Source organism: Nelumbo nucifera, chromosome 1 (assembly GCF_055504915.1).
Source record: "Nelumbo nucifera cultivar China Antique chromosome 1, China Antique-T2T, whole genome shotgun sequence".
NCBI lineage: Eukaryota > Viridiplantae > Streptophyta > Magnoliopsida > Proteales > Nelumbonaceae > Nelumbo > Nelumbo nucifera.
Genome location: NC_142649.1, coordinates 142793457 through 142820432, shown reverse-complemented (window position 1 = coordinate 142820432; position 26976 = coordinate 142793457). Strand labels below are relative to the sequence as shown.

Genomic DNA, 26976 nt, shown 5'->3' with positions numbered 1-26976 from the left:
CATGAATTGTATTTGTCATTATTTTAGTATTGGCACCCGTGCTCATGGTTGGAGAGAAGTCTATCTTGAACTGATCAGCTGCTGATTCCACTCCCTCAATATATTATTGTTCACATGAAACCACGTTGCATAAAAAAACTTAAAAATAGTACTAATCATGCTATACATGAAGGAAAGAAATAGAAGATAGAAGATTGAAGATAAAAGAAGTAATTAAAGATATAGAGAAAAGCGACAGTTGAACTACCAGCCAACAGGAAGGTGATCAGGGTGAGCGTGAGAGTGAGAGAAGAAATGTCCAAAAAGAGGAGCCAGCAGGGAACACATCATATGGCTCTCTTCTTAGACAATCTTATTAATTAGATACTCCATTCTCATTGTTGCACTGTCTTTTATACTTTCCTCGTCCCTCTCTCATACCGCCCAACAGTAACAAAAAAACAAATAAAAGACATCAAAACTTTAAAGGCAAAAGGAGGAGATTTGGCTAGAGGCGATGGTGGTCCTCACTCCTCCTCAGTAACCTTTTTACATTCCTTTTTATATATTTTACTCATTTCTCTGCTTCTGGGTTTTCAGTTTGCAGTCGCCTCCTACTGTAATGAGCAGGCATGTAGGTGGAGATTCTCTTTAATTTCAGTCTACTCTCTCTCTCTCTCTATATATACATACATACAAATATCAATAAGAAATTAAATTCAACAAAGATAGTAAAAAGGGTTACTCTTGCATGCTCTTCATTTTCATTCTTTAGCCAGGCTAGACTGTATAATTTATATGATCAGCAGAATAAAATGGATGGCAAAAATTTTGAGATTGAAAATCTTTGAGATTGATTTGCTTGTCGCTTACATCAAAGCAAAGCACAAGACAAAGTCTTTGCTGTAAAGGGTATGAAAATAGTGGAACATAGAAAAAAATGCCACACCAATCAAAAACACAAAGGGTGGGAGAGGGGTCACTGCCGGGAGTGAGAGTAGTCGTCTGCGCTGATGAGGTGGTTGTTGCTGATGGAGAGTGTGAAGTATATTAGTAGTATTGTTCCCATGCTTGACCTGAAAAATTAAACAAATAGATATAATTAAATGAGATTGAAGAACACGCGTATGTTCATGATTTTAATAAATTAATTATAATTAATATTGATGTTTCGTATATATATAGTGATATTACAACCACTATCGTTGATTAATTAAATTAGAACAATAATGGTAATGGTTAATTTGGAACCATGCTTGCTAAACAAGGCTTTTCCTACTCCAACCTTGTTTCGTCAGATTTTAATAAAATAAAAAGACACGACAAAACAAAAAAAAAAATCTATTAATCTCTTACTACTACTACTACAATTTTTTTACCGAAAAGAGAAATCGCTGAAATTGAAAGGATTCCATTAATCACTAATATAAACGGCACGTCGGCACCGATTATCACCGGATAAATGCTGATACTAGACTAATATCACGGGTCATGTACTGGACCTTAACAAATCACAAAAGGACAAACCAATGTAATCATGTATCTTCTTGCAAAGTGCAAATATTGGGGGATCGCCGTTTTGTGATTTTGAGGCTTGGGTCGGGAAGTCCGCTTTTTTGTCCGTTGGATTGGTGTAACAATCGACGGCACTGGGGCTGGGAGTTCTAGATTTGGATCAACCGTGCTGCGTGCAGCAAAAACGTGGGCCCTCTTCCAATAACAACGGTTATACGTTTTCTCATGGATACCAAACACTTGGCATCTGCTTTCTGGTTTTAAGTTGACGTGGCAACCATCATTAACCTTTGCCACGTGGCATAAGCGTGATCAGAGAGAGAGAGAGAGAGAGGCAGTGGGGAACTTACAAAGTGGCGAAAAATACAACAACTCTGCGAGGATCGAGGAACCAGGAAGAGCGTCTGCCGCTGTATCTCCTACTATTGCATCTATTGAAGCTTTCTAATTTGTTATTGTTGTTCATCATCATCATCATCATCTGCCCTTGTTGTCCGTTTATCATGGGCTCTGTGGTCCCCATTGCAACTACAGTTGTCTTTTTGGCCGTCGTGCTGCATTCTATCAAACCCTGTGCCTCTGTTGTTGCTGCTGCTCCTGCTGGCACATGCGATGGAGCGAAGGAATGGTTAATCAATAATGCACGATTTGTCGATTTCCTTTTATATATTGACTTTTGACTTTTCTTCTGTATAATTGGATCATAGGTTCTTGTTACGGATCCCATTTAATAGAGGACCCCGCCCACGGATCCACATAAATCCTTGTGTGCAGCTGCAGCCTGCAGCCCTTTATATTGTATCTTACAAGATTTTGAACTGATTCAGTATAACATTTGTGATTGTGGCCCCCCAACCCCAATGTTCATCTACGCATCCATCCCGTCTCAATCATCTATCCACAACTACCCACAGGATAACTATAACTGTACATTGGGAACATCTTCCCTTACTATTTACATAGATGTTCCTAATTCTTATGGAGATCCCGATAGTGAAATTTGCATCTCCTGCCAATATAACACGTTATAGTTATAACACCGTATCATCATGATCTAACACCACACATTTCACCAAGATTGGGACCCATTACAAAAGTAGATGAGATGTGCGGTGTCAGATTTGGTAAGAGTGTTGAAACGTATTTTTGATGGCAGGAGATCTGACTCCACCACATCATCTCTCTCACAACATCAAAATCAAAATCGTCTATAAATCCAAATTTATTGATGAAAATGGTAGAAGCCAAATTCTTGCATCTATAATTAACGCTACTTGAAACATGAGAACCACAAAAAGAAGTTGGCAAGGAGAGGTTACCTTTATTAGAATCATCATCTGCGGAGGCAACAATGGTAGAATCGCCTCTTTCACTGGTACTGATAGAAGAAAGTGTAGCAGTCATCTTCCTTTCTTCTCGTTGAGACCCTTTTCGAGACAAGCTTCTCTGTAACTTCAATTTTCAAACAGAAAACATAAGCTCATCATCAGCAGAAACATAATATCATCCTTAGTCTGCGCAACAATTAATCTTCACTGTTTTTCTTTGTAAAGACTAGTCCCAATTCAGTGAAAACATTTTTTTTTTTTTTTTTACGTAATAAGAGTTTGGTTCTGCGATTTTGTTAGTGACCATCTTGCCCCAGAATTGCAAAGAAATTACAGAAAATTCTCCTGAATGCCTGGTTTTGATATGTTGATAAAGAAAACTTTCAATAAAACAGAAAACATACAGTAGATGCAGTTCTGTTTTTATAAAAATAAAAGGAGAGCACGAATTAATGGTTAAGGACATTGGATCGTCATGTTTTCAGGTTTAAGAAGGTGGCATCGGCTTTCTATCTCAGAAAACATAGATATATTTTCTAACTCTTCTTTATGTCTGTTGCAATAAGTTCATCAATCATGATTCAATGAACAAAATTGGTAAGTTAAATTCAATTAATTTGGATAAATCTCAGTCAAGAAACTGCAAGAACAATATGGACTCGAAGAATTCAAGAAGACAGGATACATACAGAGGACAAAGATGCAGTCCACAAGAATCCAACAAAGAAAACAAATTGAGTGAAAAATTGTCCTACTGTTATCCTTGAATTCGCAGTAACGTCTTTTTCGGTGCTACGAGCCAAGCTTTCCATATCCAGAACGAAACTCTCAGACCTGTCGCCTCTGTCCGGAAATACTTGGGGATCACATGTCGCCATTTTCAGAGTACCCAGTTTGTCGAATCCGGCAATCTCGAAAGAAGGACTCTGAGAAGCAGCGTCGAAAGTCTGAAACGAAACAGAAACAAATGAAAAAGTCGCTTGTCAGTTGAACCAACCATCTCTGGGCTCGATCTGGTTCTGAAATCTATGCATATTTATCTACACGGGACACAACTGATAAGAAATACAAAACGCGAGACCCGATAAAACAGTCGCCAAAATACAGTTAACAAAAATAAGTTGATGATATTGAATTAAAAAAGAAGAAAGAAAGGGAATTCTCACCAGCTTTGAATTTTTGTCAATCAGTGTTTCTAAGTTTCTAACTTGAGCCATCGAACGAGCTAAGAAAGTGAAGAAAATGGGGGGGGGGGGTTGGTGGAGTCTATGAAACTTAAAGGGGTTATATCAAAGGGCCACGAGTTGAATTGCGTAAGCAATGGGTAGTTCGCTCTCGCTGATAATTGATGGAAGCTACAAAGTCAAGAACCAAGATAAAAATTAAACATGACAAATACAAAAGGCTAAAGCATCGTCAAAGATAAGGAAGGGAAAGTAAGACTTTTTATTTACTTTTTGGCTGCTGCTCTGTAATTCTTTTTCCCCTTCTGCAACTGCTCTTCTTCTTCTTCTTCTTCCTCTGCCTGTTCCTTTTCTTGTTTCACATTCGTTCAAGAAAATTGAGACGACGCGAACTATATCTACAAAAGAAAAGGAATGATGGGTTTTATTTGTTGATAAAGAAATATATATAGATGGAAATGGTGGGTGATGTAGTAGTCCTGAAAGGTTGCAAGTGTTCTCTAAGCTCCAAGGCTGGAAGCTCGAGTAGGCTTGGAGGTTTCAGACAATGAAAATGAAAAAATGACTTCAGTTACCTATCTCGGGCGGACTATAAAGAAGAAAGAAAAAAGAGAAATAAAGAAAGAACAAGATCGGTGGATGAGAAACCTGGGGATGATGGTGCCTTTCATTCATGTGATATCATGGCCTCACTGGTTGTGGTTAATATCAACCATTAGATGGGGATTGCTTGTGTTGCCCACCTGTTATTTGATATAGACAACTATCGACTGTCGCTTAATTAAAAGAAAGGGAGGAGATAATGAGACAATTCAAGTGATCGTCTCGAAACAATAATAACGAAGAAGGGGTGTTTCTGTCGTCTGTAGCGTCTGATGAATGGTGACTGGTGAGTTGTGAAAAATAATGCAGAAAGAGAGAGATGAACAGAGCGTGTGTAAATTAAGTAAACAAAAGAGAGGAGCTAGTTTTCAGTTGCAACAACGTATTCGTATGGTAGGGGGATGATAAATGATAATAGAGAAGTGGTGGGAGAAAATTGAAAAAGCGAGACAGACGCGGCGCGGATGATCATGACTCTATGGACCGAAGTCTTCCACTGCTGGTCGATGCACAATTGCACATGAAGATGGACAGATGGAGATGGACGCGTATTCTTCAGGTTCAGGGGAATTCATTTAAACCCATACATAACAAAAGAAAAATTATTCAAAGGAGGGAAACATAGAATAGTAATTAAAAATCCACCGCCTTTTAGTTATGTTAGAACTTAAAAAGCAATGGTGGACTGGGGCCCTAACTAGTAGTAAATAGGAAGCAGACAAGCGGTAATATATATTGATGTTGTGCGATCTGACTATTCCTTGCCGGAAGATGATTTGATTTCTAGTCGGCCGGTGAGTTAAGTGAATTTATAAGATAGGATTAGAGAACTCGGGGTGGCTAATTCGGCGAGGTCGTTCTGATGCTTAAGTCAGTAATCTGATGTGAGTTGAAAAACTTTGAGAGCTTAAAGAGCTAGAGAGCTAGAGAGTAGAAAAATCACGCGTATCTTGCACCATTGGGGTTGGTGCCTTTATATACTGACGTAGTCGTGGAGCTCACGAAAGAGCTCCGGGATATCCGAGGTGTGGAGATAGAGTTTGTTTCGCTTCCGAAGGAGCAGTATACAGGTAAGACTCATCGTTCCACTTTCGACTCCGGCAGAATCGGGATGTTGTCATCATGATCTTGAAAAAATCGGGATCTGTTAGCTCATCGTGATCTCAAGAGATTCGGGATCTGTTGGAGAAATCTCTGGAGTTGGTTACGCGGGAATCAATACGTGGTGATTCGAGTTGTTGGTCCCGAGCTGGTACTTCGGTCTTTTAGTTCCAAATTGGATTGAATACCGAGGTGCCTCGGTGTCGAGATGAGCCTTATGCTGAGGTGGCCTTGCATCGATGTGAGCCTTATACCAAGGTGACTGAATACCCGAGCTCAATTATTGCGAACTAAACTTGATAGGCTGAGCTATCGTCTCTTGGTCAGATCGTATCCACGTGTCTTCTCTTCACTAGGTCGGGGCCAAATCACCTTCATCATATATGTTCAAAGGAACATTGCTAGTTTGCTACTCGGAGTCCAGTGGATCGGAGTTGACGGACTGAACTGACCGTGCATGAACCTTGACGTTAATTGGGTCTGTGTTTGGTTTGAAGAAACAGAAAATTGAGTGCGTGTCAAACCAAACATGGCCTTGCTAGCTAGGGATCTTTATCAAACGCATTAATAGCTGTAGTTTCGAGAATCAAGAATCAAGAGTGATGACTAACCTGGGCTTTGTTTGGTTTAATATCTTAGGTGTCAATATCAAATTCTCAAATCTCAACGATAAGAAAACCCCTGCGACGTTGCTGCTATCTTGTCCGAGCTGCTGTTGGTAGCGGCCAGGAGCGAACTGATCAGAGAAACAAGTTCCATGCCAAGAAGAGGGCCTAATATATATTATGTGATACGCCAGCTCTTGTCTTTTTACTCTCTCTCTCTCTCAAGTTTCAACTGTCTATTTTGTTGGGTCACATTTTGAAATCATGGGGTGGCTTTCATAAATCGACCCCACAACAATTTGATTCAATTCTAACTAATAAATATCTAGTAATTCATACATTAACAATTGGAACGCAAGACTAAAGGACTATGAAATCTAAGTTTGATATCCACTGGACATCCGATCCGGATTATTCTGAATTTGAATTTGGATGTAAAATTTGAGTGATTCAACTCGATCCGTCCTCCTATTCAGTTCAGATTTTAATCGAATTGGACAGAGTCTAACGGTCCATTCTTTTGCCGAGATGTAGGTAAATGCTTCTATCCGTACGTGCTCCTTTGGCAAGAAAGGCTAGCCGGATAAGTGAGAGAATTAATTTTTCAGACATTTGTGTGCTGGCAGTAGGATTTTCCCCTCCATGAAAATGATTTATTCTCTGGGAGAAGGATAACAACATATACTTAGCCATAAAAGTGGCGCCCTAATTAAAATCGAAACCAATAGGTCGTTAGTATATTAACTGGTTTGTTCCAATGTTGATGTGGAATCAACATTGGTGGATAGTATCGTATACTAAAAAAGAAAATTAAAATCGAGATTTTAATTTAAAGAGAATTCTCGATTAGTACTTTGTAATTTGGGCTTATTGTCACTTTGGTCCCCAAACTTTAAAATGCGATAATATAGTATTTAAACTTTTAAAATGTAACAATCTAATATTTGTCGTTAATTAACTGGTAATCAACCGTTAAGTGGCATTTAAAAAAGGCACAAATGTCCTTTAAGTGTTATTTAATTTTCTTTATCAATCATCTAAAGGTTGACAAAAAATTATTAGTCCCAAATCTTTACCTTTTCCATTCAAGAAAGTTAGGGTTACATTTGAGTGGACATTCTGGTCACCCCAACTTTCTTGAATAGAAGAGGCAAGGATTTAAAACTATTATTTTTTTGTCAATATTTGAATGGTTTATAAAGAAAATTAGATAACACTTGTTTATTTTTCAAGTGCCACTTAATAGATGGTTAATAACAGGTATTAGATTGTCATGTTTTGAAAGTTTAGATATTGAATTGTCGCATTTTAAAGTTTAAAGACCAAAATGATATTAAGTCCAAAGCACAAGATACTAATCAGAAATTTTTCATAATTTAAACGTAAATCAAATTTTGGATTGACCCAACTTTACTTTCCCATGTACAATATAAAAAAAAATGTGGCTTTAGTCTAATATGTCAAATTACAAATCTATCCATTTCCTCACGAGTTGCCTTCGGTCGAAGTTTCCATTAATGGTGTAGAAATTGTTTTACACCAACGAATAGAAATCGGCCATACCATCTAGACAAAAATGACTTCCAATTTTAAAATAGAAAAGGACAAGCTGAAGTAGGACATTGATATTGATGGTGCAGGTTGGTTGGTTGGTTGTGGAGAGATGTCGTGAAGTAGCACATTGATATGTGAGTTCCTTCGGGTTCGGTCGTGAAGCAATCCAATTGCAATGTGCCCAACATTTTTCTCCTCATATACTGCTTAATCATTGGCTCCTAATTTCATACCACAACACCCAACAACCTACAACCTACAGCGCAAAACCCTGTACAAATGGTGGGCCTTTCCCCTTTCCCCTTTCATCTTCATCATTATCATATTATATATATGAACAATTAGGCCTACATTATTAATTGTATAGTATTATTATGAATTATGGAATGGACCCACCCATTTACTAATTTTCAGAGCCCCCATTGCAGCTATATATGTGCCCATTTAATTATATAGTCGTCATAAATTCATAAGTCAAGGTTGCACCCAAAATTTAACTTTTGCTTCCGTACTCTTGGGGCTTTGGCATTGGCCTTCTGGCTAAGGCTAACCCAGAATAAAGAAAACCACCATAAATTAATGAATGACAGTTTTAAAACTAGCCCTTTTCTTTTTGTTTTGACGAGAAAAAGCGCATCTGATTCGTGAACCTGAAGCGACTCCATCGTTTCCGCCACATTGGGAAAGGAAACCAACCTTTAATAATAAGAATGAATGAAGTGGGATATATAATATATTATTGCGCTTTCCATGTTGGTAAACCAAAAGTGAGATTTCCAACTCTGTACTTCCCTCCTCTTCCTCCTTCACAGATCCATATCGACTTTATCTTACGACCATTCCACTAACGGACGCGCAGGCGCAGCGGGTGATCTCACCTTGAATCCTCCTCAGTGCACAAACAGATCACGTGTTCAACATTAGGGAGGTCGGAACTCGGAACTCGGAACTCGGTCGGGAGGACGCTTCGGTGAAGCGGTGCTTTCGTCCTCCATTCAAAGAGCCTAACTTTTTGCCACGTCAATATACATAAAAGACGCGCATGCATTGACTTGGCCCAAGCAAGCAAGCGCACGAACTACTCCCTGGCCGGTGGGAGAAATTCTGGCCACAAGATCTGTAGTTGTTTGTTTACCAACGAGTGATTATCACATGGGCCAAAGGCCCATGCTCTTCTTAGAATTTCTACTTTCGGCTTGGTCTACGGCATACCCCCCGGACAGGGAAAGGAAACAAAGTGGCTATCAATTTCAATTACCGCCCCACTAACCCTACCCATCATGATCATGACGTGGCAATTCTTTTAAAATCAATTATTCGTACAACGAGTTTCCCTGGATGCCCATGAGCCCATGACTCATGAGAGAGAGAGAGAGAGAGAGACCCTAGTAGCAGTAGCCACTAGCCAGCAAAATATGATCTTTCCAAATGCAGCTGTTGGTCTTACATATAGCTCATGAAGTTGAAGTTGAACAAATAATCATTCCTAGCGTGTGTCCAAACTCCAAACTAATCTAAACCATAATTTTAATCAGTAAGGACTCACGGTGCTATAAAATAAGCAGGTTTTGGAGTCTCGTTTGTGAGAGTAAAGATCAAACAAACAAAGGGAAAAAAATAAAAAATAAAAAGCAGATGTGGTGACATTAGAGACTTCAATTTCCCGACTCCCGGCCTTCTAAATTGTATTTCATTCTGCAATTTCTACTTGAATACTTTAAACCTCAGCTTTCGCTTTAAGGGGAAGCCAACGACGGACTTTTTCAAGCGTGATCCTCAGAAAGATTCCTACTACTGAGTACTGACCCCTGTGGTCCGTCCCCTTCACAACGAAAGGGAAGCTGACAGACTCTGTCATTGATACATTCCATTGCTTTTACTTATTTTAGCACATAAAAGAACTAGATACGTAGAGAGAGGGAAATGTATCATCAAGAGCTGCACTTTGAATTTGAACAAAGCCCGCAAGACTCACATTAAAATAAGAAGAAAAAGAAACAAACAAACAAGATAAATATTAGGAGGTTTTAAGCTGCAGAAGCATGTGTTCTGGCAAAAGGAATATGTGGGGGTTGTTGCTTCTGTTCTAACCACAAATTAAGTTTAGGCATTATGGGTCAAATGAACTTATCCAACCTGAAATTAATAAACTATAATTCATTATTGAAGAAGGAATAAAGACTATAAATTAAAAAAACTAAATACATAAAAAAAAGAAAACCCACAACCACAAGAGAATGTCAACCCATAGAATAAAGGTTGGTGTTCCCCATGCCATTAGGTAGGGGAGACAGATTCAAGCATTAATGGCATTGTCCAATTGAACAAGTGCATTTCGTTATTAGAATAATATAAAATTGAAATAAGAAATCAAACTTTATACATCTCCCCAAGGTTTTTAATAAATACCTAATTTCCCCTCATTCTTACTATTATCTTTCAACATCTCAATATAAAAGGATTCCGCGGTTTTTATCTTTATAAAACGAGGAAATATTTCAAATGCCCTTATTGGATTTTGAAGAGAGAGATTATTATATTTCTCTTGATTATTATGAAGTTATCCATATAAATTTAGGAATAGCTCCAATAAGTGACAACAGAAATGAGAGAAAATAGACTAAAAAGGTTAGGGCACGTCATAGAAAAACACTAATTGCACTGGTTAGAAAAGTAATTGTACACATTAGAAGGGCTAAAAGAGCTCGGGATAGATATAAGGAGGAATAGTAAGAATAATTTAAACACAAATAATTTAACAGTGGATATGAATTTAAATAGGACTCATGTAACCAACCCCATTCGGGTGTGATAAGACGTGAATGATAATGATGATGATATTGAATGAGATGTTGATAAATACAGTTTTTAAATTTGAGACTAATTACAATGCATCAAATCGGACCTATAATTGTCTTGATATAAAATGAAAAGGTTTTTATAGTTCAGTCCACCCCTAGAGTAGAGCTAAGATTTGTAGAAATGAACTGAATCGTCACTGTGGATTGATGCCAAACCCACGGGCAGGATGCGATTTATAGGGGGCTATTCATAAACTAAGAGGGGGCTGCAAATTCTGAGATAGATTTCAGTCCACTCATCCCTAAAATGAATAGGGATACAATATATATTCAAATCAGAATGGATCAATATTATTTTTATTATCCTTGGGCCAGAATCCCATAGATTGGCAGCTCTACTTGCCGGTAGAAGACCGGACTACTCATATTGAGGCTTGTCCTTTAAATATGCCACTTGTAAAAATTTGGAACCAATCAGACTGTGAGAGGTTGGCATGTACTCTCAATTTTTTTTGTGGTGGTGTGTGTGTGGGGTGAGGGTGGGTAAAGAGTGCCTTGAGAAGACAGATCTTTTGAATTTGGTAAAATATTTTACGTATTAATTGTAAAACCCTGGTGGGATTTTTAATCCATTTAATCTAAAATCAAGTTAAATAGGGGGACTATTAAAAATTTAATGTCATGTGTGATTATATGCTAAAATCAAACATAATCCAACAGCAGAATAAGTGATTGGTTTTATTCTTGCCGAGGAGGTTAGTGACATCTAGATTCGGTGCTTCCCATTTTACCCAAATGGGCTCATTAAGAGGGGTGCTAAATGGGCCTTGTATTTTACCAGAACTATTTCATCATGCTGCATGCTTTTCTCAATAATTTTAGGTAGCAAGGTTTCTTCATTTTTAAATTCTTATCATCTCCTGTTCTTCCATATGCACCATTGAAACTATTTTAAATTTTACCTGTGGAACTTTACATGTTTGGGGCCAGATCTGCTCCTCACAGAGCATTCTTCACAATGCTTCTCAGTCGCACATGGGAACATCTCCTGTATTTTGTATGTTATTCATAGAGAGATGTTTTCAATACAAGGTGGGATAGGGCTGTGAGGTTAGTCTGAGGTGCGCTCTGTGATTCTACATGTTTGTCCATGCACTTCCCACCATTTGTGAAATGGGCCTTCACAGAAATTTTCAACTGCCATCTAGGGGTGTCAATTGGACTGGATTTGGTCCAAGATCCAATCCAATGTCAGTCCATTATAAATGGACTAGGTCCAATCCAATCCAATGAACATTTTGGATTATTTTGGACAGGTCCAATTCAATGTTTGAACCCTCCAATCTGTTTAAATTTGTTTTAATTTAGATTGGTTCTAATCCAAATTTGGTCGATTGACACCTATGTTTTTATCTTCTATCAGTGAACCAGATATTTGTTCAATCCAACCCAATCCAATATAAATTCATCACTAATAGACCAGGTCCAATCCAATCCCATAAATATTTTGGATCATTAAATCTGGACTGATCCAATTCAATATATCTTACTGGTCTATCCAATCCTTCCAAATTGATTTTAATACGAACGAGGTCCAATCCAAAACCAGTCCATTGACACCCCTACTGCCATCCAATCTGTTTTTCAATGGAGCGTTTTATCAAAATATGATCGTTGTCCTACATTTGATCCTCACATGTCTGACCATCAATGCCTCAATTTCATTCCTCTATTTTGCAAGAAATTTCTTGATGGAATCTTGCTGTTTAAGAGGAGCCAAGGGAGCACCCTGACATTTGGCTAGCACTCAATTTTCCCCGTCATTGAACTATTAGCAAGTTCTATTATGTTCTCTCTCGAGTGCCACTCTATTCTCATTTTATTCTTCAGCAATTTTTAGTTTACCACATTTTATCGAATCGATGACAATTATGTTTCAACTTCAAATTATAACCCTTGAAACAAATTGACTTACAAGCTTCCGGAATTTAGGTTAAGAAAATTGATCATACAACTGTTCCAACATCCGATAGTCCTGCATTCCATACGGACTGACAATCAGTTTCTATGAGAGCAGACATAGTCAGATCCATAGTATTAGGAGGCGTTTGATAAGTCTTTTTAAGATCTTCTGAAAGCTTAAAACTTCAAAAGACTGATGAGTTTTTATAGATAGATCTTTGAAGACTAAAGACTGTTTGGTTCTGATTTTTTTCAAAGATCTTCTTAAAAGCTAGAAAGACCAAAAAATCGTTTGGCAAGTATACTTGCCGGTCCCTCTCACATACATGTTAAATGTTATGTGCAAGACCCAATAACATATTTAAACATGTATATATTACCTGTGGGTCCCACAACACAACACAACACAATTTTAACTAAAGAATCCCACATTTTCCTCTCCATCTTACCAAGATTTCATTTTAAAGCTTAAGATGAACCAAATCGTTACTCCTCCAAATCCTTTTGATCCAAGCCTTGTTGGGTCAATTTATCCCCACAAATAGACCTGTTCATGGGCCGGATAGCCCGATAGCCAGGCCTGCACCCCAATCGGGCTTGGACATGCAATTAAGCCCGCAAACCTGACCTCGGGCCCAAAACAGCAAGCATGACTGTGTTTCAGGCCGAGCTCGGGATTTGTCAAAAAAGCTCGGCTCGACTCGACTCAGCATTATATATTTTATAAAATATATAATATGTATTTTATATATTATATAAAAAATATAATATTTATTAGAATATATATTAATAATTTAATATATACATTTTTTTTATTATTTTCTTTATAATTTCTCTCTCTCTCTCTATATATTCAGCCGCTTCAGCAATAGCAGTGGCATGAGCTAGACTTTGGGCTCGGGCCCAGGCCTAGGCCTCAGGCTTTTTATGAGGGCCGAGCTCGGCCCCAAGTTGTAGGCCCGATGGCCGGGCCGAACTTGGGCTCAGGCCTTAGAAAAATCTGTTAATGCAGAGTGAAAGCCCAACCCGGCCTATGAATAGGTCTACCCACAAATAGGTCCAAAATGCTCAAAAACCCCACCTTGTCAAATTTTAACCAAAGATTCCCTCATGTTTTCCTCTATCGCACCAAAATTCTATTTCAAAGTTTTGGATTGGCAGAACCACTCTCCTTTCTAGATCTGCCCAATCCAGGCCAAGTTGCACGAATTTAACCCCACCAATCGATTTAGAATGCCTTAAAATCCCATCCTTCCAAATCTCAACGAAAATACCCCTGATTGCCCATTAATATAAAAAAATCCTACTTCTTAACCCCAATGTTGGATTACAAATTCAATTTGACCCAACTTTCCTAAAATTACAAAATACTCCCTAAATTTTCCTAAAATTACCAATGCCTTAATATAAATATAACCTAACTTTTTTCATTTCAACTAATGTACTGTTCATCTTCCCCTCTTTGATATCTCTTCTCCATTTTTTTCTTTTATTTTTTTATCTCACCCGCTCTTTTCTCGATCCCCACTCTTAAAGGCGATCTATCCACAAACGTAGAAACGACGATGACCCAAAATGCCCTTTTTGTCTTCTTCACAGCGGCGACGAACTTAGCAACAACTACTTCATCCGAGCTCTCTCATCGTTTGATTCCATCTCTCTCTCTCTTCCTCTCATTCCCCTTTTTATTTTCTTTTGTTCTTTTTTTACCGATTTCCACAATGGCGAGAGCTATTGTTCACAACGGCGACTTCAGACCCAAAACGCCCTTCTCGTCTTCTTCACAGCGGCGACTTCAGACAACTTAGCAACAACGACTTCATCCGAGCTCTTTCATCGTTCAATTCCATCTCTGTCTCTCTTCCTCTCATTCCCCTTCTTTTTATTTTCTTTTGTTCTTTTTTTACTGATTTCCACAACCTCCGTTTTTTCCCAATCGCTACTGCAAATCACAACGGCGACGATCTATCCACTCCATTCCATTATTTCATTCTCTCTCCCTCTCTCTCATACTCTCTCTCTCTCTCTTCCTCTGTTTCGATCAGCTTTATCTTCTCTCCTTCTACGATCATCCATAGCTCTCGCCATTGTATCTATCTCCCTCTGCGTCTAGTTTGGATCCAACAAGCTTGAACACGGTGAATAACAAGCCTTGGTCATCCATAGCTCTCGCTTGAAATTTGTGAGAAGAAGAGGAAGAAAAAGAAGAAAACCAGAAGAATAGTTTTTGTGAAAACCATCGGGTAGCTGAAAAGCCCGCATAGACCATAAGCTTGGCTCGGGGCTTCTCCAGACCGTTTTGGTCTTTTAAAGTCTTTTTTGGAAAATGTCTTTCAATCTAATGGGCTTTCATTAGCCAAACAAAAACAAACAATTTTTTGTCTACCGGGCTTCTAAAAGCCCAAAAGATCTTTTAAAAAGACTTGCCAAACAGGGTCTTCATGTTAGATAGTTGTATGCCCTTATCTTCGATTTGAATTATGTACATTATGAATTTATTGTAAATGAATAAAGTACACATTTGATTCATGTTCCTGTGGTGTGTTTTTATGTAATACCCTTAAACTGGACACTAAGACTTGTGTTAGTTTAGAATGTTCACAGTCATTGGGTAAGTCTGGGGAGAATTATCCTACCAAGGTTGACACTGGTGTGTGGCCAACTGTTGGGGTGACTTGTCTCAGCTACCAGGGTGAGACGCGAAGCACATGCAGTGTAGGATTAATAGAACCTTTGAACCGGACCAGATTTCCAGTATTGCCCTGGACCTTGGAGATAGATGGGCAAAACTGGAAAATTACACCTAACCCCTAGACTCGATTATGATACTACACTAGGTGTCGGATTGGGCTGTCTTTGATGTACCAATCAGTGAGATCCTTAGCGGGGGTCAAAACCTGGGTATGTTGGGACAGTCTAAGAATTCATCTGAGTGGGTGATCATAGTGACATGATCAGCCCCTTTGTCGGACAAAGGTAATGGTCGGGGATGCACTCTCTTTGATGGAAACCAAGACTGCCGACAATCAATTTCAATTGTTGAGATTTTGTTTTGCAAAATATATTTATATAAAGATATATATATATATATATATATATATATATATATATATATATGCTATGGTTTCGAAATGATTTGCAAAAGGTTTTAATTCCCGGGATCCATGTAAGCAGAGAGTGCAACACTGTTCCTTGCAGTCGAGGGAGAGGTCCTCCCTTGTTGGGCAGTGTTTGATCATTATGGGCTGAGAGGATAAGTGTAAGACCATTGGGGATAATACCTGATGGGCTAATCTTGCATCTGCCCATAGTCCTTGTGTGTTGGGCCCATAGAGCCCATGAGATGGGTTTCAGGGGGTGCACTGTCCATAACAGTGTATTCGGCCAGGCCTTGTAACAAAGGCTGGGCTGAACCCATGTGGCTGATGTGTAGATCAATATTTGGGTCCTACGCCATACAAGGAAGCCCAACTGGGCAGCAGTTTGGAAGGCTAAGTGAGTATATAACCTTAAATGGGCCTTAAGCCCATTTCGAACTGGACTGATTTGATCAGTCAATTAAAACGGGCGAATTCTGAGATGGATCAGCTGATAGGATTGGGCCTAGACCCTATCCACTTAGAGAGTCCAAGATCTAAATGAGATTTAGATCTGGAAGCCTCCTAATTAGATTAGGAGATGGCTGATTTGATTTGCAGATAAGATAAGGGTTATCCCTTATCACTTAAAGGGACTTCTAATCCAAATATAATTTGGATTAGCAACTCCTAATGGGATTAGGAGCTGATCCTTTTAAGATTATGAAAGGAGAAAAGGGCGAAAACTATTAGTGATTGATGTTCAATTTTCTTCAGAGCTGAAAATCACAAGAAGAGAGAATTCTGCACCCTGCGAACACTCTCTTGTCGCCTCCTTACTGCCGCCGCCATTACCCTCAGTTCGATCTCCAGTTCTTGGGAGAAATCAAGATCTGATCTTGATTTCAATCTTTTGGGAAAAGATTGGTTGGAGCTGTACTCACAATCCATCCAATTGATTCTTGCGAAGGGTCAAGTTCTTTTGGAAGAACATTGCTGATTCTGCTCCATCCTGCACTGCGCCATCTTCAGTGGGAGCAGATTTTGGATCCTTCCTTGGGCATGAACACCTCCATTGGGAGATATTGTTTCTCCGTATCAGGTACATCCTCCTTCCTACTCCTTTTGGTTCAGATCTGGTTTGGTTCTTGATTCAAGATTGATCATTGAAAAACATGTTTTTCTAAAAAATAGGGAATTCGATTCCCTGCAAAGATGGGAGAAATTTTTGAAATTCGCCCAATCCATTCCTCAATACTTGGGCGTCCATGTGATGGATATCCCATCCCTTCACTTAATCTACAGACTGTGATCCATACTCGTTTGTACTTCCTAGGGATATAAATGAGTTGTGTTTGATGAGTTCTCTCAATCACAACAGCCCAATTCAAAGTCACTCCAACTCGAACTTGAACCGACCCAATTAATTGAAGCAGGATTTTGGAATCCTACCTGACCTTGCCCTGTAGTGAAGGCTATATTTTCGATTTCTTTTTTCAATATAACTATACCAACGAATCAGGTTTGGCACGGGCCAACGTCTACCACAACATTAGCAAGAAGTGGAAACTACAATGCCATTAGATCTGGCAGTTGAGGAATCACAGGTTAAGAGTTTCTGAATTTTTTGAGATCTGACTGAAATTGATGAAAAGAGCCACATTTTGTTAGTAGCAATGGGTCACATGACTCATGATAATTGTTGGAAGGAAAGGGTGGATGGTAATGAGTTGGTTGACAAATTTAATGAGTTGTTTACTTATGGGAAGGGTTCGTGTTATGGCCATTTTCTTGGGGGGCAGCCATGCTTGCATCAGTAATCAGTTGGTATTCCTAGAACCTATTCATTATCAAAACTTTCAGCTAGAGTGCCTTTTGCTACTCCAAATTCAGATGCAGTTCATCACAGAAATTACTAGATTCATAAAACCATCTCAACTTAAACCTACTTGGTAATATTGCCAACAACTAGGTTCTATTGCCAGACATTCTAGACACAATTTATGTACATGTCCCTGTTTGAAACTTGCCAATGACCCAGTAGCAGAGATGGTCACTCGGCATTCATCTGCATAAGGAGGCATAGGATCAAGTTTGCATAACTATAGGCTCTCTGTGGTAAGGTTAGTGGGCTTCATGTGCACCCTGCTCTATTGTTAGAAACCAAGACCAAGCCAGTAAACCAGTTATCAAACAAGTGTACTCAAGGAAAAGGGCACATGGGTTAAAACCAACTATGCAAGAGACAAGTGGTAATCTTGATTCTTGAATTCTTGAGTTGTTACAACTATCAACTTGTACATCTATAAATAAAAGGCAAAGCAATAAGAAAGTTACCTAGATTCAACCCAGAAATTTCTATGTTTGCTCTTCCCTCTCATTTCTTTTCTAGGAGATCACACTATCTCGAATCAGTGTCTATGTTGGGTAAAAACCTAACAGCTGGTATCAGAGCTAATGTTAAGCCAAGATTCAAAGTATCCGAAATGCCAAGTGTATCGGAAAGGCAATTTTAAAAAATGTATCGAGATACGCCTTAGATACGCATGCATATCGGAGAAAAACTAAGATACGCTTGGAAACACTATAAATACTTTAATAAATCATAAAAATACATCAATAACACTAAATATAAGATCTTAATGAGGTGTATATACATTAAATTAATATATTTTAATGGTTTTATGAAGAAATATATTGTAGTAAATTATAATTTCATTAAAAATCTTATGCTTAACTATAATTTATACATTATAATTCTTAAGTTTTAATGTTTTATGGGATGAGAAAAACCCAACTCTCCTAACCATAAAACATGCATTGGCACAACTTCTAAGTGAAAATATAATCAATAATTATTTATTGTTTATTTCCAAAAGTTATAAAAAATAAATAAACATTATATAATATGTTCAAAAAATAGTTATTAAAGAAGAAATTTCAATTGCTTTGTGGATATGATAGATCATCCATAGAATTATAATATATTCAATCATTGTGATCAAATGATAAAATATAATTGATTAATTATTTTTTAATTCTAAAAATGTAAAAATAAAAAAAAATAATTATTAAATATGAAATTTCAATTGGTTTGTGGATATGATAGATCATCTATAGAATTATAATATATTCAATTGTTGTGATCAAATGATAAAATATAATTAATTATTATTTATTTTTTAATTCTAAAAATATAAAAATAAAAAAATACTAAATAAGAAATTTCAATTGCTCTATAGATATGGTAGATAAATCCTTAGTTCTAAAACATATTTAGTCTTTATAGGTAGAGAAAAGTTACATTTTCAAATTTTTATTAATTCATATTTTCCCCAAATATCTTCATGAAATTTCCATAAATTTATTAATAACACAAAAAAAATATGGTTTTGAATGTAAGAAATATATATCAACATAAATTTAAACATTCAAGAAAAAAGAAATTACAAGATATTATAAAAAATTGAAAAAACTTACATGTTTTTTCCATATTTTTTCAAAATTTGAAAAATTTTCAAAAAAATTAACAATTCACACTTGTTTCTTGCAATTTTTTGCAAATCTAGAACTCTAAGAATGAAGTTTGTAGTTTTAGAATCATTTGGGGGTGAAAGAAGCTTGTTTTTCCCCTTTATTTTTTCAGTTTTTTGTCATATCTTTTTCGTCAATATGCTACCGATAAGCCTTGATACGTCTCGATATGCCCCGATACGGTCCGATACACATGAAAAAAAGATGAGACGTCTGATTTCCATGTGTATCCCATATCTGTTTTTTGAAGATACGATACAGTACACCCCGTATCAGGCATATTGTATTGAAATTTTAAACCTTGTGCCAAGCACACGATCCAACTCTATGCACAAGGTCACCACTGACCTTCAAAACATCCAGGAGTCACTGAATGCCATACTGACTCAGATCGGGAGGGGTGCTACTAACAGCAACCTGGAAGGTGATTAGGAAGTAATTGGTCAAGAACATAGACAGATCAACACTCGACCTAGAAAGTTTGACTTCCCAAGGTACTCAAGCGATGATCCAATCCCATGGATTTTTAAGGCTGAACGTTACTTTGAATTCCACGAGACACCCAACAACTAACACGTTCTGGTTGCTTCGTTCCATTTAGAAGGTGAAGCCGTTGTCTAGTTCCAACGGTTTTAGCGTTCTCACCCTCAAGTTCCCTGGGCAAACTTCATTGGGGCTCTGTGCATAAGATTTTGACCAACAGGGTTCGAAAATCACGACAAAGCCCTGTCCAAAATATGCCAAAGGGGTATTGTCCAAAAGTACCAACAGGAGATTAAGAAGCTGACAGATCGTGTACAGGGGTGGCCGGAAATTGCACTCCTTGGAGGCTTCATTGGTGGCTTGCGTGACGACATCAAAGTCAAAGTGAAGAGCATGCAGCCCTCCTCTGTTATGGCTGTCGTGGGACTTGCAAGACTACAAGAAGAAAAATTAAACCAGTGGAAAAAGATTGGGCGACCTCCACAGTCCGCTCCTCTCATCATGAACCCACCCAGAATTGAACCAATTCAATCCAGGCCCATAATATCCCTAGCTCCAGAACATAACTCACAAGCATTAGTCTCTTACAAAAAGCTTTCTTGGACTGAGATGCAGAACCATCGGGAGCACAGCCTCTGCTACAATTGCAAAGAGAAGTTCGGCTCAGGACACAAATGCAAGATTCAGAAGGCCTATCTACTCCAAACTGATGAACCAGAAGAACTAGAAAATTTGACAGACTCTAACAGCCTGGTGGAGAACAGCCAAGACTCACCGAAGATCTCTCTACATGCCCTGAGCAGTTCCAGCTCCCTAAGAACAATGAGGATTGAAGGTCCAGTGTTCGGTAAACCCGTATCTGTTCTAATAGATAGTGGTAGCACATTAAATTTCATTTCTGAAATTTTATCCAAGGAATTAGGCCTAACTGTGTATTAGACCCAACTCGGGTCTATGCAAAAATGTCATCATGAAAGTACAAGGTTATCTTCTTCTGACTGACCTACACCCTCTTCAGTTGTTAGGAGCAGACATTGTGCTCAGCGTCCACTGGCTCACACAGCTTGGTCCAGTGGTATGTGATTGGGGCCGCATGACAATGGACTTCTTTGTAGATGGCGTGGATTGCCATCTCCAAGGTGTAAGGCTTGTGACAACCCAAAATCAAAACCTCCAATCCATGATTAAGTGTTGCGGACAGCAAGGACACCACCTTTTGATGAATATGGGCCTAGGCCCAGACAATCCCAAGCTAACAGAATTGAATTCGGGACAACCAGAACTAGAAATATCCATGGAACTCCAACAACTCTTGGAAAACTTTGAGGATGTATTCAAATAACCCAGACAAAGTGATCACAAAATCCCAATCGCACCGGGTGCCCCACCAGCAAATACATGTATCTAAACTCTCAAAAAAAAAAAAAAAAAAAGAAATAGAGAGGATTGTAGCTGAATAAGCAACACATACAACCCAGCTCAAGTCCCTATTCATCAGCAGTGCTGCTTGTCAAGAAAATAGACGATACTTGGCGATTCTGCATTTATTACCAGGCATTAAACAAGATTACTGTAAAGGATAGGTTTTCAATACCACTGATCGAACAACTCTTGGACGAACTCAGGTCAGCCACGATCTTATCCAAAATGGATTTAAGATCTGATTATTATCAAGTAAGGGTCCACCCGGATGATGTCCACAAGACGGCATTTAGAACACACGACGACCATTACAAGTTCTTAGTGATGCCATTTGGACTCACAAATGCGTTGTGGATGCTTAAGTCACTCATGAATGAGGCATTTCGTCCATAGCTTCGTCATTTTATACTTGTGTTTTTTAATGATATTCTTGTATATAGCACAGACTGGGCTGCTCATTTGGACCATCTTAAAATCACATTAGAAACATTACGTCATCACCAACTGTTTGCAAAAAAAAATCTAAATTGTGATTTTGGCAAAACCTGGATTCATTATTTGGGCCATGTGGTGGTTTAATCTGACCCGAAGAAGGTAGTCACCATCAAATCATGGCCCCATCCCACATCTCTCAAGAGCCTAAGGGGGTTTTGGGCCTCTCGGGGTATATAGGAGATTCATAAAGGGATATGGGCAGATGGTAGGCCCATTAACCCAGCTCTTGCGCAAGGACTCCTTTGTAAGGAATGACACAGCCCAAGCTGCATCGAATCTACTTAAGCAAGCTCTATCCAGCCCACCAACACTTGCTTTACCAGATTTAAATAAAACCTTTATTGTTGAATGTGATGCTTTCAGAAGAGGCCTAGGAGCCGTTCTAATGCAAGAGGGCCAGCCAATAGCCTATTTCAGCAAAGCCCTCAGTGGATAGTCATTATGCAAATCCACATACGAAAAATAATTGATGGCAATTGTTCTTACAGTCCAAAAATGGAGAGCATACCTAATGGGTCGTAAGTTCATCATAAGAACATACCAGCAAAGTTTGAAACACTTGCTAGAACAACAAGTCCATACGGAAGCTCAACTCAATGGGCCTAAAAACTCATGGGATTGGATTACATGATCAAGTATAAGGCAGGCACATCCAATAGAGCAGCAAATACCTTATCTCGCAAACAAGAACTCTCCATTATAACAGTGTCAAAACCGCAATACCCACTACTTGACATTCTCAAACAAGAAGCCTAAGAAGACCCCGAACTGCAAGCAATTCAATCTAAATGGGCCCAAAACCCAGCAATAGTACCAGGTTACTCAATGCAAGGCCCAATTCTTTTGTACACTTGCCTTAGTTATTGCAATTGTACCACAGGTCACAAGAAGGAGGGAGGACACTCAGGCATTTTATGGACATACCGCCGCATTGCATCACACTATTTTTGGGTAGTAGGCATGAAGCGCATCATTACGGAATTTGTAGCAGTGTGCCCAACGTGCCAACTCTAGAAATACGAGTCGCAATCACCAGCTGATCTTCTCCAGCCACTAAAAATATCGGATTTAGTATGGGAAGAAATGCCTCTTGACTTCATTGGGGGTCTGCCCAAGTCTAAGGGATACTCCCATCATACTAGTGGTGGTTGACCGATTATCAAAATATGTCCATTTTATACCATTGTTGCATCCCTATAGTGCTGCAACGGTAGCAATTGTGTTCGTCAGGGAAATCACACGTTTACATGGCACACCTAAATCCATCTTATCGGATTGTGATCCAACATTCTTAAGCAATTTCTAGCGTGAGTATTTCACTCCACCCTCAACAGGTCTACATGTTACCACCCACAGACGGATGGACAAAAGGAGGCTATTAACAAATGTTTAAAAGCATATTTGAGGTGTTTTGTCAGTGACAATCCACACGAATGGGTCCAATTGCTACCTTGGGCAGAAATGTGGTACAACTCCACATTCCACGTCTCCATGGGTATGATGCCATCATGCCATTTAAGGCACTTTATTGGCGTGAACTACCCCCATTCTTCCCTATGGAGACGGATCCACCTCGGTAGCGGTGGTTGACAATCACCTATCAGATAGAGATAACATTCTCAAGGAGCTCAAAATAAATTTGACATGGGCTCAACAACAAATGAAGGCCCAATATGATAAACACCACCATCAGGATGAATACAACATAGGTGATTTGGTTTATTTGAAGTTTCTTCCTTATCGACAAGCTTCACTGGGGCGAAAAACCTGGCACAAGTTATCTCCAAGATACTATGGACCATTTCCCATCACTAAACGTGTTGGAGCAGTTGCGTATACATTATCTCTACCCCAATCCTGTCGTCTACACCCTGTTTTTCATGTATCAAAATTGAAAAAACATGTAGGTACTTCAGATTGCATTGCCCCGGCTCCACCAGAATTTGATGAGGATGGAGACACCATTTTGCAACCAAAAGCATATCTGGGCTTATCACTGGATCAAACAGCATCAGAAACTGGTATGGGAAGCTTTAGTCGAATGGCAAGGACTGCCTCCAGAGGATGCAACATGGAAGGCCTTCTCAATACTCATAACAGTTTCCTCACCTCATCCTCGAGGACGAGGCTGCTTAAGAGGGGGAAGGAATTGTTAGAAACCAAGACCAAGCCAGTAAACCAGTTATCAAACAAGTGTACTCAAGGAAAAGGGCACATGGGTTAAAACCAGCTATGCAAGATCTAGCTCTAGCTGTACAAGAGACAAGTGACAATCTTGATTATTGAATTCTTGAGTTTACAAATACCAACTTGTACATCTATAAATAAAAGGCAAAGCAATAAGAAAGCTACCTAGATTCAACCCAGAAATCTCTTTGTTCTCTCTTCCCTCTCTCATTTCTTCTCTAGGGGATCACACTATCTCGAATCAGTGTCTGTGTTGGGCAGAAACCCAACATCTGTCCCCAGCCCTTGATTCCCCTGTATTGTGTAATATGCAATACCAAAAGAAAAAGGGACTGAGGTTGAAATTTATATCTTACAGATAAGCAGAACTATGTGTAGCACCATAACTTGTAAGCTGCTATTACCTTGACATTACTTTCTAGTTTTCAAATAAACATGATTTACTGTTTCTTCTTCCAGTTTAGCATATAAAGAAGCTCTCTACCTAAGCTAGTAAATAAAAAGCAAGCATAAAAAACTGTATGTTTGTGGAATTAATTTTATAACAGAAACATATACACGCAACATAAAGTATGATTTGTTTACAACAGCAAGAAATACTGTACATTGTTCAAAGTAAGAGAGATATCAATTTACATGTCAAGTACGGTGGCCTGGTGAAATCATTAGCCTCTCATTATAATGTTTCTAGACTTCAAGAAGCACATAAGTTTTTCACGATCAGTGATTTGTATGAGGTCTTCCCATAACAGCTTTCTGTTTCATTGCAAAAAGCATGAATAACCAGGAAACACACAATTAGACAAGAAAAAAAGTAGTGGGTCAAACATTTTCCTGCCAAATGAAGCTAGATATGTCTTAACTGTTCTTAGATCCTTAATATAGAGTACAAGAAATTACCTTTTTGAAGCCCAGAGAATATCATAAAGGAAAAAGCTAGTGGCAGCAATAAAACCAATCAATTCCAATCCCCCATCCACTGAGGCATTTTAGTGACAAAAATGGGTCAGATAACATGGACTTAGCAAAGAGTATGGATAAAGTCCTTTAGGCTTAGTTTGGAAAGAGTACAAAATACAAATATGTACAGTACAAATACATACAAATATAAGGTTTTGCATTCTAGATAGTTGCATTTGTACTCCTTCCAAACTGAGCCTTAAGAAAGTAGATTAAGGGAAACAATCTACAGCCTATACCTCCTGTTGTAAGTAACCCAAAAGCTCCTGCCCACACAACAATTAGCGGAATAGCTGATTGGAATTCTGTTTTATAAGAAAGTTTCTCCTGAACCAGAATATGAAACGTCAGTTCAAACATACAGGGGTAAACTTCTAAAAGCTTGATGATGGTTTCCAAATACAAACACACATAGTTCTGCAGACAACAAGGTTTCCAAATATTACACAAAAGCAACAAAAGAAGGAACTCTGCCTCAAATCCAATGAGTATTCAAGTAAATAGAAATGAAGGCAATCTTGTTAAGTTGTATTGCTGTTTCTACCTTGTTAAATGTAACTTAAGTCCAAAACACCAAAGTGACGCCAAACTATAGTCTACAACTCTTCCCCATAAAGTAGATCATTGAGGCACTGATTGGGTATTATTTCCAGTCAACTTCTCACCTTTATGGAACACCTCTTGCTACTTGATTGTTAAACTATAAAGAAGAAACAAAGAACAAAGCTGAACTCAGCAAGATACGAAACTCAATTACCTTCTCTTCAACAGATATCAAGCTTGAAGCGAGAATCTCCGAACAAACAACAGGGTTTACAGGCAGAAACAGTTGACTACAATTGGAATTGCCTGCAGAGCTAATAGGCAGAAACAGTTTATTACGATTGGAGTTGCACGCATTTGTTTCATTGAACTGTTGCATAGAGATAGGTAGAAACAATTGATTACGAATGAAGTTGCTTGCATTTGATTCATTGAAATGTTGCACAGAGATGATAGGTAGAAATAGTTTATTACGACTGGAATTGCCTGCATTTGATTCATTATATTGTCTCATAACCGTAACAGATACCACACTTGAAGCGGGAATCCCCAAATGTGCAACAGAGGTAATAGGCAGAAATACTTGCTTACGACTGGAACTGCTTGCATTTGTTTCACTAAACCGTTGTACTTGTTCATCCAGGAAACCGATTGGTTCTGCACTAAAATTAACTACGACTTCACCTTCAACCTTCCTACTATTTCTTACTGACTCAACACCGCAAAGTAGGAACCTACGAGTCGAACTGTCAAAAGGTACTGGATTCATCCCATTGCCAAGCGAAGGAACATTGGAAACCGATGGATAAGCACTAAAGGACTTTACAGAGCCTAGGAACGATGAATTAAGCTGTGGATAACCACAAGAAGCTCGTATGGAAGGTGGAATTGCAAACTTCAAGTCAAGATCAACACAAGCATCTTTAGATTCGAAATGATGGGAAGAAACTGACCTTCGCAAGAAAGGTCGATTTCCTAACTCGACAGATTCGTTACTGTGACGAACGATCGACCTCTGAGTAAATTGGCGCTTACGACCTAATTTGAGGATCAGAATCAGAGCAACCAACAAGGACGACATGAGAGAAGCTCCGGCGACGGCATTACTGAAAATCTGGGGATTTGGGGTAATGGCGGGGGGTGGAGATGACAGTGAGGATAAGTCTTCCGACGAATGTACGGAGAGAGACGCACTTCGTGAGGCATTGTGGCAGAGAATAGAAGACTTGAAATTGGAATAGTTTGTAAGGGTTAGGGGTTTTCCTGGTTTTGGAGAGGGAGGTGAGATTGGGTACGGGAAGCCTAAGATGCAAGCCATCTTGATCGCAGAAAACTAGACGAATATTTTTCCTCCATCAGTTCAGTTCAGAGCTCGAAAGTCGAAATATTCTCCGGGATCGGAAACCATTTTGGTAAAACAAATGCCCCCTCTACCTCTCCAAAATTACCAAACTATTTTGGTAATCATCTTGTTCTCTTGCAGTTGCACCGCTGAGGAATCGCCATTTGCCAATCGCCGTCCTCGATGTCTGATGAGTGATGGATGATACAGTACAGCGTCTCTCTGATCTAGTGAAAATGTGAAACTTGGGAAATGGGAGAGTGGTCCGGATCTCCTAACAACAATACGTTTCAATCCCCTG

General features: G+C 38.7%; 2 protein-coding genes across 7 annotated transcripts; both read right to left on the bottom strand.

Annotated features, from left to right (window-relative positions):
• Positions 1-209: 209 nt before the first annotated feature.
• LOC104585675 (uncharacterized) lies at positions 210-5175 on the bottom strand. 4 transcript variants are annotated; one of them, XM_088894529.1, is made up of 7 exons: positions 4655-5175; positions 4277-4404; positions 3989-4177; positions 3512-3769; positions 2814-2946; positions 1845-2094; positions 210-1055 (listed from the first exon to the last, which is right to left on the bottom strand). In XM_088894529.1, exons 3-7 carry the CDS (start codon positions 4037-4039, stop codon positions 959-961), a joined length of 789 nt encoding a protein of 262 aa, XP_088750655.1. In that variant the 5' UTR covers positions 4040-4177; positions 4277-4404; positions 4655-5175; the 3' UTR covers positions 210-958. The 4 variants fall into 4 exon arrangements, with proteins under 4 accessions (XP_088750655.1, XP_088750656.1, XP_088750657.1 ...); XM_088894531.1 differs by having other exon boundaries at positions 212-1055; positions 1845-2091; positions 4655-5173; XM_010242629.3 differs by having other exon boundaries at positions 214-1055; positions 3578-3769; positions 4655-5171.
• An 18170-nt stretch (positions 5176-23345) lies between these two features.
• Positions 23346-26976, bottom strand: LOC104585676 (uncharacterized). Of its 3 annotated transcripts, none has more exons than XM_010242632.3 (5): positions 25548-26974; positions 25030-25117; positions 24731-24809; positions 24467-24586; positions 23346-23771 (listed from the first exon to the last, which is right to left on the bottom strand). In XM_010242632.3, exons 1-4 carry the CDS (start codon positions 26649-26651, stop codon positions 24496-24498), a joined length of 1362 nt encoding a protein of 453 aa, XP_010240934.1. In that variant the 5' UTR covers positions 26652-26974; the 3' UTR covers positions 23346-23771; positions 24467-24495. The 3 variants fall into 3 exon arrangements, with proteins under 3 accessions (XP_010240934.1, XP_088750654.1, XP_010240933.1); XM_088894528.1 differs by lacking the exon at positions 23346-23771 and having other exon boundaries at positions 24341-24586; positions 25548-25647; positions 26287-26976; XM_010242631.3 differs by lacking the exon at positions 23346-23771 and having other exon boundaries at positions 24341-24586.